This window comes from Dama dama, chromosome 15, assembly GCF_033118175.1.
Source record: "Dama dama isolate Ldn47 chromosome 15, ASM3311817v1, whole genome shotgun sequence".
Lineage (NCBI taxonomy): Eukaryota > Metazoa > Chordata > Mammalia > Artiodactyla > Cervidae > Dama > Dama dama.
In genome coordinates this window covers 45,399,571-45,418,006 of record NC_083695.1, presented here as the reverse complement: position 1 = coordinate 45,418,006, position 18,436 = coordinate 45,399,571, and the positions used below count along the sequence as shown (strand labels likewise).

The window sequence follows — 18,436 nt, the reverse complement described above, 5'->3', positions numbered from 1 at the left end:
CAATAGGAACAATATAACATCATCTTACAGGCCTACTATGGCAAAGAGTAGAAGAGAAAAAAATGTTTATCCTATGTGAGGACTTTTTATAGGTTGTAAATGAACTCCTTGAAGATAGGCTCTGAACTTAATTTTTATCCTTCAATAATGAGTCCGCAGCACCTAATTCAGAATAAGTTTGGCATAAAAGAATTAATTCGCTGAATCAGTTCAGTTCAGTCATTCAGTTGTGTCCAACTCTTTGTGACCCCATGGACTGCAGCATGCCAGGCTTCCCTGTCCATCACCAACTCCCAGAGCTTACTCAAACTCATGTCCATTGATCGCGTCAGTGATGCCATCCAACCATTTCATCCTCTGTTGTCCCCTTCTCCTCCCAGCCTTCAATTTGCTGAATAACAGTGACTAAATAAATGAGTAATAATATGTCAAAACTGAGAACCTGAGTTGTCTAAAATTCCTTTACACTGTATGTTTGACTAGGTGAAAAACAATTGTGTGCCAGCCCCAGGATATTAATTAGACCGTCTGTCTAACTCTCAGAACACAAGGCTCAGTACCTGGAGAAACCTTTTACCCATCTCTTTTGGGAATGACGACATGTCTTCACCGGAAAATGCTGCAGCAGAGTCTGGTAGGTTCTTATGCACTGTGCACTGTGGTGGGTGCGGGGAGCAGGAGAGTTAGAGCAGTGCTTCTCAGACTGTAAATATGTATGAACCATCTGTGAATTTGTTAACCTGCGCATTCTGATTCACTGGGTCTGTGGTGGGGCCCAAGGTTCTGCATCTCTTAACAAGCCACCGTGCTGAGAATAGCAAGGATTAGACTCCTATGTTTTATTTTACTCTGATTAAATAATGTTTATTTCTGATTGTAGGTATAATATATATGTATTGCAGAAATACCTATGTACTTTAGGAAGTATATAAAACCACAAAAACATGAAGAAGAAGGATTTTGTATATAATACTAATGCAGTGTTTTCATTAGATGCTAACTGTCTCCAGCTGACCCATGTTGTCATTGTTGTGCGTGCCTCACACATTAGTAGCTTCCCATCAGTTTTCAACATTTCTTTTGTACCTTTTTTCATTCTTTCCTTGTTCAGCTTAGCCCCTGGTTGCTCTTCTACGCTGCCTCCCTGTAATCAGTGTGGGTGTTGCTCCCTCCCGCTAGAGGTTTAAGCCAGAGCTCTACATAGGCTGCTGTTCTAGCCTTGCAGTTCTGACTCCAGAAGTATTCTGGTCCTGTTTGCAATCTGAAAGGCCTGGAGGCCGCTTTCTTTCTCATTGTGATATTACTTATTCATAACATGTATGTTGTTTTCAGTTTTTGTTCCCTTTGATTATAAATACTACTATTGATTTATTAATAATATTTATAGCTTTTGTTCTTTCTTTAGGATGTGTGCTAAGTCGCTTCAGTCTTGTCCAACTCTTTGCAGTCCCACGGACGGTAGCCTGTTAGGCTCTTTTGTGCATGGAATTCTTCAGGCAAAAATACTGGAGTGGGTCGCCATGCCCTCCTCAAGGGGATCTTCCTGACCCAGGGGTCGAACCCGCATCTCTTATGTCTCCTGCATTGGCAGGCGGGTTCTTTACCACTAGTGCCACCTGGGAAACCCAATTTATTCTTTTGGATAAATTCTCCAGATGGGGATTCTTGAGCTGATGGATCTGAATTTTGTATTAATTTTTATTATTAGAAGAGTTTAAATCACATTGCCAGCAACATATTGGTTATACTGTAATCTCACCACATTTGGTGTTATCATAGCAAAAAGAAGCGTGGTGAATTTACTTGTTTTGAAATGATGCCTTGAGCTTTCTTTAATTTACATTGCTATGTTTACTGTCCAGGATTATTTATTTCCTTTTGTGTAACCTGATTTTTTAAAAAATCTGCTTGATACTTTTCCCATTTTAAGCTAACTGTGCACTAACCATTCTATCAATTATCTTCTGACCTTCTATTCGATGAAATTTAAATTTTAAAGGAATCTTTTAAAATATAATTTGACTCAGCCTCTTTCCTGTTACATCCTACGCACTCCATGACTTTGTTTTAGAATCTGGGCAAAGGACAAAAAACAGCATACGAAGAATACTTGTCATTAATTTTCTTAAGACACTTGCAAATTAATATGCAAGTGGCCCAACTGGGTGTGCTTTCTTGAAAGAAATTAAAGTAAAATTAGCAATTCTCATATTTTATTGGTAGAACTGTTCAGATTCTGAATGTATTTTTCTCTATTCAAAAAGAACTACATTATGTTATAGTAATTTATAGTTTTATTCTTTATTGCCACTTAGTGAATTATCTCTTTTCTCAAGGAAAGAGAATGTGTTGTAAAATTGAAAAGCTAGACATATGGATGAATTTAAAATCCCAAATAAGAGAGAGACAAAGCAAGAGCCAAACTACTTTACTATTTTAAAATTTGTATTGGGGTGTAGTAGATTTGCAGTACTGTGTAGTTTCAGGTGCAGCAGAGTGAATCGGTTATACACATATCCACTCTTTTTTGGATTCTTTCCCGTATAGGCCATTGCACGGTGCTGGGTGGAGGTCCCCGTGCTCTGCAGTAGGTCTCTATTAGCTATCTGTCTCACATAGAGTCGTCTGTATCGTCAGTCTCAGTCTTCCCATTTACCTCTTCCCCCACTCACCTCCAGGTAACCATACGTTTGTTTTCTACATGCTCTATTTCCGTTTTGTGGATAAGTTCATTTGTACCCTTTTTTTAGATTCCCACATATAAGCAATATCATATGATATTTGTCTTTCCCTGTCTAACTTCACTCAGTATGACAGTCTCTAGGTCTCTCCATGTTGCTACAAGTGGCATTATTTTGTCCTTTTTTATGGCTGGTAATAAATGGTAATAAGATGTAATAAATATAATAAGATGTAATAAGTGGTAATAAAGATGGTAATACTCCGTCTTATACATGTGCCACATCTTCTTTATCCATTCCTCTTTTGCTGGACGTTTACTGTAGGTTGCTTCTGTTGTGTTCCTTTTAAAGCACAGAAATCTTTCATTAAGCTCCTGTCCTAGATTTTCATTTGTTCCGACTATGCTTTAAACATATTACTTTAAAAGTCTTTGTTCATGCCAACATCTAGAACTCCTATATGTCTGTTTCTGTTATCTGTTATTTCTCTCATTTCAGTGTTGAGGATGTATTGGATGGATAGTAAGTGTGAAAATAGCAGGCTTGTTAAGAGGCAGTGGCAGTAATTAAGACAAATGGTGACAACTTGGACAATGGTTAGTGGCATCAGAAGAGGAGAGAAATATTCAAGAGATCAAAAAATAAGGCTGCTCCCATAGGTGGGAAGGGAGCAAGAAGCTCTACCTCCTAGAAGAGGGAGTAATATTAGTATATGTATATTATTTGGGATTACCATATAAAGAAGATTTGTTTCTACTCCCCTACTTATTTATTTATTCATTTGCTTATATCAGTATGGACTCATGCATATATATTTTATAATTTATATTATAATTTAGTTATGCTATTTACTTTGTTCAAATTGTTCCAGTCTGGGCCCTTGGGAGCTCTTTCAGGTTGACTCCTGTATCTCTTTGACATAACCCATCCTTTTGTTTTCTGAGCATTTAATCACTTGATTGCGTGATAAGATACTCCAGGCTTATCTTACAATATCTGAAAGTTGTTGTCACATGTGTTTTGTCCTATTTTCTGGTTGTGAATAAGTTTTGTAGCACTAAATCCCTCATGGGCAGAAGTGAAAGTCAGTGGTAGGTTATTCTAATTTTCATTTCTTTATTAACTGATGGTGGACAGTTTTTCATACATTTATTGGTCTTTAAGTATTCTTCTTCTATGAATTGCTTGTTAATAATTCTTCTGGACATTTTTTTCCATGTAACTGACTTCCGTAGCATTTGAAACTCCTTCTTAGATTTGAAGAGCTCACTGTTATTTAAATCTTGATATGATACAATAGTGGCAGTGATATCCAATGTCAAAGGCTTTAGGAAGCTATGGTGCAATTTTAACATTCATTATCAGGAGTGTTAGACATTATCCCACATCATTCAGAGGACCATATCTTATTGCTCAGTTTTTTTTTTTTTTAAGTGGTTAAAGGAGTTTCCCAGAGGACATGAGGTAAATTTTCTCTATTCTCAAATCAGTAATAGTTGGTTGCTCTTCTTATTGAATTTTAAGAATTCTTTATATATCCTAGATAAATTTTTTCATCAGTTATATCATTTTCCCCTAGTAAATGCTTATTTTTGATACTTTTAAATGAATATTCAAATATCAGTTTTTTTCTTATGTAAACTGTGCTTTCATGATTCCAAAATCTGTCTCTACTCTGAAATAATACAAAGAGTCTCTTTCCTTTTGTATATTTTGATTTTTGATCTTATGCAGTGAGGAAGGGATATGATCTTTCTTTTATGGTAGGTAAACCAATTGTCCCAGCCCCATTTATTTTATTTTATTTTATTTTATTTTTCTGGTTTGTGTATTGATATGTATTGTGCAGCCTATACTTAATTTTTTAAAAAATTTTTTAAAAATTTTAATTGGAGGCTAATTACTTTACAATATTCTGGTGGTTTTGCCATACATTCACATGAATCAGCCATGGGTGTACATGTGTTCCCCATCCTGACCCTCCCTCCCACCTCCTTCCCCATCCCATCTCTCAGGATCATCCCAGTGCACCAGCCCTGAGCACCCTGCCTCATGTATGGATTTCTGTGTGTTAATTTTATATCCTGCAACTTTACTGTATTCATTAATTAGCTCTAGTAATTTTCTGGTGGAGTCTTTAGGGTTTTCTATGTAGAGGATCATGTCATCTGCAAACAGTGAGAGTTTTACTTCTTCTTTTCCAATCTGGATTCCTTTTATTTCTGATTGCTGTGGCCAAAACTTCCAAAACTATGTTGAATAGTAGTGGTGAGAGTGGGCATCCTTGTCTTGTTCCTGACTTTAGGGGAAATGCTTTCAATTTTTCACCATTGAGGATAATTTTGATGTGGGTTTATCAAATGTGGCTTTTATTATGTTGAGGTATGTTCCTTCTATGCCTGCTTTCTGGAGGGTTTTTATCATAAATGAATATTGAGTTTTGTCAAAGGCTTTCTCTGCATCTATTGAGATAATCATACGGTTTTTATCTTTTAATTTGTTAATGTGGTGTATCATATTGATTGATTTGCAAATACTGAAGAGTCCTTGCATCCCTGAGATAAAGCCCACTTGGTCATGATGTATGATCTTTTTAGTATGTTGTTGAATTCTACTTGCTAGAATTTTGTTAAGGATTTTTGCACCTATGTTCATCAGTGATATTGGCCTGTAGTTTTCTTTTTTTGTGGCATCTCTGTTTGGTTTTGGTATTGGGGTGATGGTGTCCTCATAGACTGAGTTTGGAAGTTTACCTTCCTCTGCAATTTTCTGGAAGAGTTTGAGTGGGATAGGTGTTAGCCCTTCTCTAAATTTGTGGTAGAATTCAGCTGTGAAGCCATCTGGTCCTGGGCTTTTGTTTGTTGGAAGATTTTTGATTACGGTTTTGATTTCTGTGCTTGTGATGGGTCTGTTAAGATTTTCTATTTCTTCCTGGTTCAGTTTTGGAAAGTTATGCTTTTCTAAGAATTTGTCCATTTCTTCCAAGTTGTCCATTTTGTTGGCATATAGTTGCTGATAGTAGTCTCTTATGATCCTTTGTATTACTGTGTTGTCCCCATTTATTTTAGTATTTTCCCCAGTCTAATCTGCACTGCCATTGTTATCAAATGGCAGATGCTCTTACATGCTTAAGACTGTTTTTGAATCTCAGTTCCTTTATATTGACCTGTTTTTCCATCCTTACACCAATTCACACTGTTTTGATGACTTTAGCTTATAATAAGTATTGCTATCTTATAGGGCAGATACACCCAGTCTGTTCTCCCTTTCCAGAATCGTTTTTCCTGCTCTTAGATTTCTGTTTCCTAGTTTGTTTACACACACACACATGCAAATACCCCCACACATCCTGCTTGAATATTTATCGGATTTGCATTGAATCTGTGGTTTAATTTAGAGGATACTTACCATTATTATGATAGGAGTTTTCATTTGTATGAAATATAGGTTATTCTATTTTTGTAACTTTTAACAAAATTTTGCAATTTTCACTATATATTTTTGGTTTGGTCTATTTCTAGTTACCTTGTATTTTTATTGCTATTGTGAATGATATATTTTCCTTTCTTGCAGTATCTGGTTGTTGGCCTATGAATGGTCCTAATTTATTGATCTCATGTCAACTCTTCCGTCAGACTTTCTTATTACTACTAGTATTTGACCTTGGAGTCTCTTTAATTTTCTATGTAGACAGTTACAATATTTGCAGATAATAATTTACTTGCTTTTCCCCCAGTCATTATGTCTTTAATGTTAAACAAGTAGTAGGCTTTCTTATATTTTCTTTAAAACAATGAGAATGTGTCTAAAGTTTTGCCATTAAGGATAATGTTAGTTCAGTATTTTGATTAGATAAACTTTTCTATAAATTAAAGAAGTTTTCTTCTGTTTCTACCTTGGAAGACTATTGAATTTTTCACATGATCTTTTTATGTTAAGATGATAATAGGATTTCTGTCCTTTCTTTTGTTAACATTTGTTAATATGCCAGTTTGCATTGATAGATTTTTGTGAAACTGAGCATACTTTGAATTCTTGAGATAAATCTTCATCTATGCATTTTTTCCACTGCATCATTTAGTAATATTTTATTTAGGACTTTTGCACCTATGTTCATTTTTGAATTTGGCTTATAATTTTTCTTACATGTATTTTACATGCATTGTTTTCATATCAAGATTTGCTAACCTTTTAATATAAATGAAACACTAGTACTTAAAATTTTTGTTAAAACAGTTTGCATAAGAAAAAGATTTTTGTTCATTGGAAATTTGATAAAATATCATCTGGAGATCTGTTTGGGTTCAGATTCCTTTTTTCTCCAGGATGTGAGACTTTTTATTATTGGTTTAACTTTCTAAATAGTTATACTATTCAGACTTTCTGTATATTCTTGAGTAGATTTTGATAATTTATAATTTTATAAAAGTTACCATTTGATCAAGTTTGTCTAATTGAATTTTCTTCTTAGTTCTTAAAATGATAGTTGGATTTGTGGTTGTGCCTTTTTTTTTTTTCATTTTTGCTATTATCAAGTATAGTGAACAAGTTTGTGTATTTTTAAGTCTTTGATTTCAGAGAAACAACCTTTGATTTTGTTGATTATTCTGTTATGTTAGCTTATTTTCTATTTGTTATTTTTCTTTATGATATCTTTCTGTTTTGCGAGATTTCCTCAGTTATTCTTGGCCTTTGTGACTGAATACAAAACACATTTTTGTCATTTCTTTTTTTAAAAACTGTTTTTTGAACTATACATTTCCCCTTTAAACACTTCCTTAGCTACTTCACATTAGTTTTAATATGTTGTCTTTGACTGATATTTCTTAATATATACTTAGAAAATTAATTCATGTTATAGTTCATAATTTCTATTTGATTTCCTTTTTTGGCACATTCAGAAATGCATTTTTCCATTTCTACAGTACTTGTTTACTATGCTTTACTTTTTATTATTGATTTGTTGATATACTATGTTACAAATTTCTAAATCATAATGTTTAAGGTTACCATATAAGAAATAGTACTCTGAGTGCTCAGTTCTTCAATTCAGTTCAGTTGCTCAGTCGTGTCCGACTCTTTGCGACCCCATGAACCGCAGCATGCCAGGCCTCCCTGTCCATCACCAACTCCCGGAGTCCACCCAAACCCATGTCCATCGAGTGGGTGATGCCATCCAACCATCCCATCCTCTGTCGTCCTCTTCTCCTCCTGCCCTCAATCATTCCCAGCATCAGGATTCTTTCAAATGAGTCAGCTCTTTGCATCAGGTGGCCAAAGTATTGGAGTTTCAGCTTCAACATCAGTCCTTCCAATGAACACCCAGGACTGATGGACTAGTTGGATCTCCTAGCAGCCCAAGGGACTCTCAAGAGTCTTCTCCAACACCACAGTTCAAAAGCATCAATTCTTCAATGCTCAGCTTTCTTTATAGTCCAACTTTCACATCCATACATGACCACTGGAAAAACCATAGCCTTGACTAGATGGACCTTTGTTGGCAAAGTAATGTCTCTGCTTTTTAATATGCTATCTAGGTTGGTCATAACTTTCCTTCCAAGGAGTAAGCGTCTTTTAATTTCATGGCTGCAGTCACCATCTGTAGTGATTTTGGAGCCCAGAAAAATAAAGTCAGCCACTGTTTCCACTGTTTCCCCATCTATTTGCTATGAAGTGATGGGACCAGGCACCATGATCTTAGTTTTCTGAATGCTGAGCTTTAAGCCAACTTTTTCACTCTCCTCTTTCACTTTCATCAAGAGGCTCTTTAGTTCTTCCTCACTTTCTGGTATAAGGGTGGTGTCATCTGCATATCTGAGGTTATTGATATTTTTCCCAGCAATCTTGATTCCAGCTTGTGCTTCCTCCAGCCCAGCATTTCTCATGGTGTACTCTGCATATAAGTTAAATAAGCAGTGTGACAATATACAGCCTTGATGTACTCCTTTTCCTATTTGGAACCAGTCTCTAAGATCAGAGAAAAATAACTTCCTTGGTTTCTATGAAAGATTTTGTGGAGTAAAATTAACAGAGTAATTACCAAAAATCTTAAAATAATGCCAACAGTGAGTATCCTCGGGATGATTCATATGACATTCTTCAATAAAGTCTAAAACAACTTTCTATGTACACTAACATATTTCTGATTTATTATTAACAATATGAAATGTAAAAATGAGACTTGTATAACACACTATTCTTTATCCAAGAAATAGACTGTGAAACATAGAAGAGTTTAATTCTATAGATCCCAATGCATAGGTTCTGTAGGTGGTATATATTCAGAATTTTCCTGAAGAGTACTTTACTGAGTAGTATGGAAGCAGGAACAAAGGGACTGCTCAAAAATCCACTTTCTGAGGAAAATCCTAGAGGTAGGATCATATTTGCTATGTTATTTTTTCAAAGCAAGGAGAAAAGTGATTAATATAGGAGATTAAGGTGAGGTGACTCTAAAATAGGAAAAGTAGATGAAAATTCCCCTCATGTAACTTGACCTTTCTCACTAAGTTTCAACCTGTCCTCTGTAACCCTTTACATTTAATCACTTCTTTCCTTTCTTTGTTCAGGAGAAGATCAGAAAGGAAAGGACTCTGATATGAAAAACCTGACTATATCTTTGCCTATATCATCTCATGATGACCTTCCCTCATCAAGTCATGATGACCTGCATTCATCAAGTTATGAAGACCTGCATTATTCATCAGGTCATGAGGACCCGCATTCATCAAATCAGGAAACAACACCTAGACTAGTGAATTATAAGGTAAACCTAGAAGAAGAGGGATCTCTGCTAATTGGCTATGTTGTTGTTGTTGTTCAGTTATCCAATCATGTCTGACTCTTTGCGACCCCATGGACTGCAGCACACCAGGCCTTCTTCTCCCTCACCATCTCCTGAAGTTTGCCCAAGTTCATGTCATTGCATCAGTGATGCCATCCAGCCATCTCATCCTTTGACAACCTCTTCTCCTGTGTAGATCTTTCCCAGCATCAGGGACTTTTCCAATGAGTCAGCTGTTCCCATGAGATGACCAAAATACTGAGGTTTCAGCTTTAGCATCAGTCCTTCCAACGAGTATTCAGGGTTGATTTGATCTCCTTGCTGTTCAAGGGACTCTCAGGAGTCTTCTCCAGCACCACAGTTTGAAGGCATCAGTTCTTCAGTGCTCTGCCTTATTTCCAGTCCAGCTCTCACAACCACATGTGACTATTGGACAAACCATAGCTTTGACTAGACAGACCTTTTTTGGCAAAGTATTGTCTCTGCTTTTTAATATGCTGTCTAGGTTGGTCATAGCCTTTCTTCCAAGGAGCAAGTGTCTTTTAATTTCATGGCTACAGTCATCATCTGCAGTGGTTTTGGAGCCCAAGGAAATAAAGTCAATCACTGTTTCCATTGTTTCCCCATCTATTTGCCATGAAGTGATGGGACCAGATGCTATGATCTTAGTTTTTTGAATGTTGAGTTTTAAGCCAGTTTTTTCACTCTCCTCTTTCACTTTCATCAAGAGGCTCTTTAGTTCCTCTTTGCTTTCTGCCATAAGGATAGGGTTGTCTGCATACCTGAGGTTATTGATATTTCTCCTGGCAATCCTGCTTCCAGCTTGTGCTTTATCCAGCTCAGCATTTCTCATTGTGTACTCTGCATATAAGTTAAATAAGGAGGGTGACAGTGTACAGCCTTGATGTACTCTTTTCCCAATTTGGAACCAGTCCATTGTTCCATGTCTGGTTCTAACTGTTGCTTCTTGACCTGCATACAGGTTTCTCAAGAAGCAAGTAAGGTGGCCTAGTATTCCCATATTTTTAAGAATTTTCCAGTTTGTTGTGATCCACACAGTCAAAGGATTTGGCATAGTCAATAAAGCAGAAGTAGATGGTTTTCTGGAACTCTCTTGCTTTTCTGTGATCCAGTGGATGTTGGCAATTTGATCTCTGATTCCTCTGACTTTTTAAAATCCAGCTTGAACATTTGGAAATTCACAGTTCACATACTGTTGAAACCCGCCTTGGAGAATTTTGAGCATTACTCTGCTAGCGTGTGAGATGATTGCAATTGTGCGGTAGTTTAAACATTTCTTTGGCATTGCCTTTCTTAGGGATTGGAATGAAAACTGACCTTTTCCAGTCCTGTGGCCACTGCTGAGTTCTCCAAATTTGCTGGCATATTGAGCGCAGTACTTTCACAGCATCATCTTTTAGGATTTTAAACAGCTCAGCTGGAATTCCGTCACCTCTGCTAGCTTTGTTCGCAGTGATGTTCTCTAAGGCCCACTTGACTTTGGACTCCAGGATGTCTGGCTGTAGGTGAGTGATCACACCATCATGGTTATCTGGGTCATTAAGATCTCTTTTGTATAGTTCTTCTGTGTATTCTTGCCACCTTTTCTTAATATCTTTGCTTCTGTTAGGTCCATACCGTTTCTGTCCTTTATGAAAAGGGAAATACATTTTCATCTTGTGGGTGCCTTGCATTTTTTTCTTATCTAATCTATTGGAGCTTTGGGACTTCCATCATGTTACTGTCCTAATATTCACTTCCAGTAGGTTCCAGAATTAATAGAGATAAAAATCAGTACCAAGAGCAGGAACTGTCTCCCCTACTTTCCCAATCTGATTGCCACTGCCACTCAGGGCTGGCAGTTGTGCTCCTGCTTTGAAAAAAATCATGTAGTTTGATTGTTCTCTTATGTAGAAGTCTATCCATTCCTCTGTGACATGTAAGATGGCCACATCAAAGCAACCATGACATTTGTGGCTGGCAGTCTTTCTTAGTGTAATCCAGGGTTCTCAGTCCCGCTGTTGACACTCTTCTCTGATCTGAATGATTTTCTACTTGGAGAAATATTTGGAAGTGAGAAACTTCATAGAATGTCTTGAGTAGATCCTTTACATAACTATACTTGACTGAATATATCTTATTTTTCAAATTTTTAAAAAATTATCTATTTAAGAAAAACGTTTATGATTTTTTTGAGGAACTGAGTATATTTTATGGTTTGGATTTTTCCTCTGTATTTTATGACTTGACTTTTCTAGGATGAGTTATGATACTCTTTAAAGTTTCCTTTTAGAGAAGAATATCTTAGAATACTTCTGGGTGTTTTTAGAATATGTTGTGAAAATCAGCTAGTTTTATTAGAATTTGCCTTGCTTACACTTCATGAATTAATTTGGTGTTATAGTGACTTGATAACCTTTCAGTTATGATGCTGTTCTTAGGAATAGTTTAGACTTCATAGACTTGTGTGTTGATGATTACATTTAGTAGATAGATAAATAAATTTTTATTCCAACACTGATTTTAAAGGTGAAAAACTAAGTCCCAGGAAGCTGAAATGATTTGTCTGTGATCATACAGCTCTTCAAGTCACAGAAAAAAGACTAGAAACCAGGCTTCAATCTCTTAGCATGACTATTTTCAAGTTTCACTCATAAATCTTTGGCATATGTAGTGCACAACAGTTAACTTAGGCTCCTTGGAAAAATATATTCAATTTTTTCTTTGATAATAATTTGACAAAAAGAGCACTCTCCAAAAAGACCTGGCATCTTGATAATTTAAAGTATTTCTCTTTGTGCCTTCTTGGCATTGTTAACCAAATCACATTTCATTCCATCAAAGACATGTTAGAGTCTTGAGTGAGCTTTATTTGAATTACAGCTATCTAGAACAGTTTGCTTCTTTGATAAATATAATCTAGTTTATTTTGAAGCATGGCTTGAAGTATATCTCAGGTTTAAATTATGCTGGGACTTCTCACTCAGGTTATGTCACTTTTTCTTAGCAAATGAGTTTAATACAAATGGTTTTTTAGCATGTCTTGTTGGAGATGGGAGGGATCTTGTCAATGTGTAAGCATGGCCCCATTTCTTTTTTGCATTTTTTTTTCTTGGAATTGGTCTTGATCCCTGTCTTGTGTACAATGTCACAAACCTTTGTTCATAATTCATCAGGCACTCTGTCTATCAGATCTAGTCCCTTAAATCTATTTCTCACTTCTGCTGTATAATCGTTAGGGATTTGGTTTAGGTCATACATGAATGGTCTAGTGGTTTTCCCTACTTTCTTCAATTTAAGTCTGAATTTGGCAATAAGGAGTTCATGATCTGAGCCACAGTCAGCTCCCAGTCTTGTTTTTGCTGACTGTATAGAGCTTCTCCATCTTTGGCTGCAAAGATATAATCAATCTGATTTCAGTGTTGACCATCTGGTGATGTCCATGCATAGAGTCTTCTCTTGTGTTGTTGGAAGAGGGTGTTTGCTATGACCAGTGAGTTCTCTCTGCACAATGCTTAGCATAAACAATAGCAAGGAGAGATAAGAAAGCCATTCTCAGTGATCATTGCAAAGAAATAGAGGAAAACAATGGAATGGGAAAGACTAGAGGTCTCTTAAAAAAATTTACAGATACCAAGGGAACATTTCATGCAAAGATGGGCTCAATAAAGACAGAAATGGTATGAACCTAACAGAAGCAGTGTGGATCTAACAGAAGATATTAAGAAGATGTAGTAAGAATACACAGAAGAACTATACAAAAAAGATCTTCACAGCCCAGATAATCACAATTGTGTGATCACTCACCTGGAGCCAGACATCCTGGAATGTGAAGTCAAGTGGGCCTTAGGAAGCTTCACTACGAACAAAGCTAATGGAGGTAATGGAATTCCAGTTGAGCTATTTCAAATCCTAAAAGATGATGCTGTGAAAGTGCTGCACTCAATATGCCAGCAAATTTGGAGAACTCAGCAGTGGCCACAGGACTGGAAAAGGTCAGTTTTCATTCCAATCCCTAAGAAAGGCAGTGCCAAAGAATGCTCAAACTACCACACAATTGCACTCATCTCACATGCTAGCAGAGTAATGCTCAAAATTCTCCAAGCCATGCTTCAACAATAGGTGAACTGTGAACTTCCAGATGTTCAAGCTGGTTTTAGAAAAGGCAGAGAAACCAGAGATCAAAATTCCAACATCCATTGGATCATCATAAAAACAAGAGAATTTCAGAAGATTATCTACTTTTGCATTATTGACTATTCCAAAGCCTTTGACTGGATCACAATAAACTGTGAAAAATTCTTCAAGAGATGGAAATACCAGACCACCTGACCTGCTTCCTGAGAAATCTGTATGCAGGTCAGGAAGCAACAGTTAGAACTGGATGTGGAACTGCAGACTGGTTCCAAATGGGATAAGGAGTACGTCAAAGCTGTATATTATCACCCTGCTTATTTAATTTATATGCAGAGTACATCATGAGAAATGCTGGGCTGGAAGAAGCGCAAGCTGGAATCAAGATTGCCGGGAGAAATATCAATAACCTCAGAAATGCAGATGATACCACCCTTATGCGAGAAAGTGAAGAACTAAAGAGCCTCTTGATGAAAGTGAAAGAGTAGAGTGAAAAAGTTGGCTTAAAGCTCAACATTCAGGAAACTAAGATCATGGAATCCGGTCCCATCACTTCATAGCAAATAGATGGGGAAACAGTGGAAACAGTGACAGACTTTATTTTTCTAGGCTCCAAAATCACTGCAGATGGTGACTGTGGCCATTAAATAAAAAGACGCTTGCTCCTTGGCAGAAAAGTTATGACCAACGTAGAAAGCATATTAAAAAGCAGAGACATTACTTTGCCAACAAAAATCCATCTAGTCAAAGTTATGGTTTTTCCAGTAGTCATGTATAGAGGTGAGAACTGGACTATAAAGAAGGCTGAGTGCCAAAGAATTGATGCTTTTGAACTGTGATGTTGGAGAAGACTCTTGAGAATCCTTTGGACTGCAAGGAGATCCAACCAGTCCATCCTGAAGGAAATCAGTCCTGAATGTTCATTGGAAGGACTGATGTTGAAGCTGAAACTCCAATACTTTGGCCACCTGATGCGAAGAGCTGACTCATTTGAAAAGACCCTGAGGCTGAGAAATATTGAAGGCAGGAGGAGAAGGGGATGACAGAGGATGAGATGGTTGGATGACATCAGCGACTTGATGGACATGAGTTTGAGAAAACTCTGGGAGTTGTTGATGGACAGGGAATCCTGGCGTGCTGCAGTTCATGGGGTCGCAGAGTCAGACATGACTGAGTAACTGAACTGAACTGATATCATATTAATGGATAATAAGACTTAATATAATGAAGATAACAGTTTTTCTTAATTTAAATTACAAAGTTAATTTAACCTAGTTTTAATACAGATTTCAAATTTTGTGTGTTTGTAGCTGAGGGAGAGAGAGATTTAATCAGCTGAATCAAACTTACTTGGGGAAACAGAAGGCCAAAAATATGCAGTATTAGGAAAGGAAGACAAAGTGTATATGTGGTGGAATGAGAACCGAGATAACTGCAGATTATCAAGACTCATTATAAACCTTAAGAGTTGAGGAAATGTGGTAGTAATTTAGGAAGTGGCAAATAAGACAGATGAAACTGCTTAGAGATTACAGAAGATGACCTATGCATATATGGGAACTTTTTCTATGACAGGTGGTATTGTGGATAGAATGGTCTGTGCAATTTATGGTGCGGGTACAATTGGTTATTCCCAGAGGAAAAATAGTGCTTTGAAGTGCTAAGACTAAAGACTCACATACAACAGCCAGACAGTGGTGATAGGTTGTACTGAAAGGGTTTTTTTTTGAAAATTTGAGGTGAAGGTGTGGCAGAAAAAGATAAAATCCCATTTACTAGTGAAATCACAGCGTGATGAATTCAGGGACTGGCTAGTGATGCAGTTCAGTTCAGTTCAGTCAGTCATGTCCAATTCTCTGTGACCCCGTGGACTTCAGAACGCCAGACTTCCCTGTCTATCTCCAACCAGACCAGCTTGTGATTTATCCAGTCTGGCATTTTCCCATGATGTACTCTGCATATAAGTTAAATAAGCAGGGTGATGATAAACAGACTTGTACTCCTTTCCCAATTTTGAACTAGTCTGTTTTTCCATTCCAGTTCTTACTGTTGCTTCTAGATCTGCATACAGGTTTCTTAGGAGACTGGTAAGGTGATATGGTATTCCCACCTCTAAGATTTTTCCACGGTTTGTTGTGATCCTCACAGTGAAAGGCTTTCTGTAGTCAATGAAGCAGAAGTAGGTATTTTTCTGGAATTCCCTTATTTTCTCCATGATCCGACAAATGTTGCCAGTTTGATCTCTGGTTCCTCTGCCTTTTCTAAACCCGGCTTGTACTTCTGGACGTTCTCAGTTCATGACCTGCTGAAGCCTAGCTTGAAGGGTTTTGAGCATAACCGTACTAGTATGTGAAGCGAATACAATTTAGGGTAGTTTGAATATTCTTTGACCTTGCCCTTCTGACCTTTTCCAGTCCTGTGACCAGTGCTGAGTTTTGCAAATTTGCTGACATATTGAGTGCAGCACTTTAACAGCATCCTCTTTTAAGATTTAAAATAGCTCAGCGGGGATTCCGTCACCTCCACTAGTGGTTATTTATGTGAAGTTAAAACTTAATCAGTTACATTTTTTGACTTATCCTGCAAAACGAATGTGCTTGATAAGAGTTCTAGGTAGTTATTCCATTAACATCTTGCATTTAAAATTGATTGTGCTTGTGTCCATGTTCTAGAATGTCAGCTGCACATATGTCCACAAGCATATATATACCCACAGGAAGTATTTCAAGTCTAGGAAGTTTCATGGAATTAGGCAAAACACATACACATGAATATGGACTAAGAAGAGGGGAAAGGATTAATGTTTCACAAAATAAGAATAATCAAAAGACACTTCAAAAAAGATGACAAGACATAACACAGTATATGGCTGGAGATGCTGCATAAGAAATAGGTGGGAGCTGAGGGTGGAAAATTAGGCAGAGTCCAGACCATGGCAGGCCTTCTGGACTTTGGACCTGCTATTCCTTTTGCTCAGGATGCTTTCCTGTCTCTTTGTCTAACTTTCCTTCTATTTTTTAGGTACATGGTGATTAAGTATCACCATAGTTTGTTACTGCATTATTGTTTATCACAGGTGTGGCTTTTATATGTTTGCTTGTGTATTTTCTCTTTCCCCATGAGAATGCATACATTTCACAAGGACAGAACACATCATGCCTCTTATTCAGTGTTTTATCTGTAGCACTTAGAACAGTATCTGGATGTATTTGGACCCCAGAAAAGAACTGTCAGATGAGTGGGTTAATTGAAGCAGAATTGAGGGCCAAAATATTGATTACTGAATCTTTATTTTAAGGTTATTTTTTCCTTTAATTATATTCAATTTATTTACCAGTGGTCTGGGTACTGTACAGGACAGGGCAAAGTCAACAATGTGGACTAAAGTCCATTTAGTAGTACAAAATTTCATGGCAGAGATATACCTAGAGTTACTGGATTAAATTACATAAGCACTGAAATAAAGATAAATAGTGTGTTAGTAACCTTATATTAACAATAAGCTAAATGAGATAAGCACTCATTATAAGAATCTCCTCTGGGCTGCAATAATAATCTTTTTTTTTTTAAAGAAAAATAAGCTTTCTTTTTATGAACTTCTGGAAAATAACTTGGAAGATTAAAACTTGGGTGATTCAATAGAAATAATTTATTTGTGCATGGTACTCTACATGCTGTTTTGATGGATTGGAAAATATTTAAAGGGAGATATACATTTCAAGTGATTTTCTAAGAGTAGAAATCACACCATGATTGTGATTTAATTCTATTATTGAAGACCTTATTGCTCTTCTTGAGAAGCTATAAAAATCATTTTCTCTTAAACTGTTGATTCCTAAAATATAGCTGTAATTTTTTTTCATACGCCTATAGGTTTTTCAAAATGAAGTTAACTCAAGGAAGCTAAAAGTCTTTCTTCAAGATTTCCAACATAGTGATGATTCTGAAGATCAGTTTAAAGATGAGGCTGAAAGGTATAATTCATATGATTATTTAGTAAGTTTTCTGCTTATTCATATTCATAGCTAGATCTTTCAGTGGAGGCTGAATAATGGCCCTAAAATGTTTGATTAATTTTAAAAATATAGTACTTTGTAGTAAGTACAATCTGACTTATCTAGAAATAGGTTGTATTTATGACCTCATAAATATGCTATTAACACAAGAAAAAGGTATTCCTAAAGAATTCAGTTTCTCTATCATCTCAACAATTACCCAGTTCCGAAACCTTTGTAAGTGTGTTTGGAGTTCTTGGATGGGGCAGTGTACTTGAAGTAAGGTAAAGCTTAGTACACAACTAAGTTTTATAAGACATTACATGTTTCCAGAAAGAAAATAATGTATACTAGAAATGGAACTATTAGAATGGTGAATACTATATATGAAAAAAATTAAAAAACTTGAAGAAAAAGTAAATTTCTATTAGAAACGAAAGAAACAGCAACTTTAATGCTTATAAAATATTCAAATTTAGGTGTTATGTACAAAGACATTAAATAAGAAAATATTTTATCGAGTTATATTTTCTTGGAGGTTTGTAAGTAATGTTAGCTACAGTCACTGGAAGAGCACTGCATAATAATGTGTATAGTATACAGTTGTATAAACAACTTTCAGAAGTGCATTAAATGAATAATAAATAACATTAATTTGAAAGTTTTGAGATAATATTATATGTTACTAATATATACTAATTATTAGATACTAATTACATACTAAGCACTGTATACAAATACAAAATATTAATAGTTCTTGTTCTGTAGTTTATAGTTGGAGCCCAGACACATAAAAGACAAAGTTAAATACAGTAGTAAATATTGTTATAGAATCAGAGTCC

General features: G+C 36.2%; 1 protein-coding gene across 1 annotated transcript in view; it reads left to right on the top strand.

Moving 5' to 3' along the window:
• Positions 1-600: 600 nt before the first annotated feature.
• Positions 601-18,436, top strand: part of PTPN20 (protein tyrosine phosphatase non-receptor type 20) — a 50,734-nt gene continuing 32,898 nt past the window's right edge. The window contains exons 1-3 of the mRNA XM_061161325.1: positions 601-634; positions 9,251-9,447; positions 17,473-17,573. Of these exons, the coding sequence (XP_061017308.1) occupies positions 601-634; positions 9,251-9,447; positions 17,473-17,573 (332 nt within the window). The remainder of the gene's footprint in view (positions 635-9,250; positions 9,448-17,472; positions 17,574-18,436) is intronic.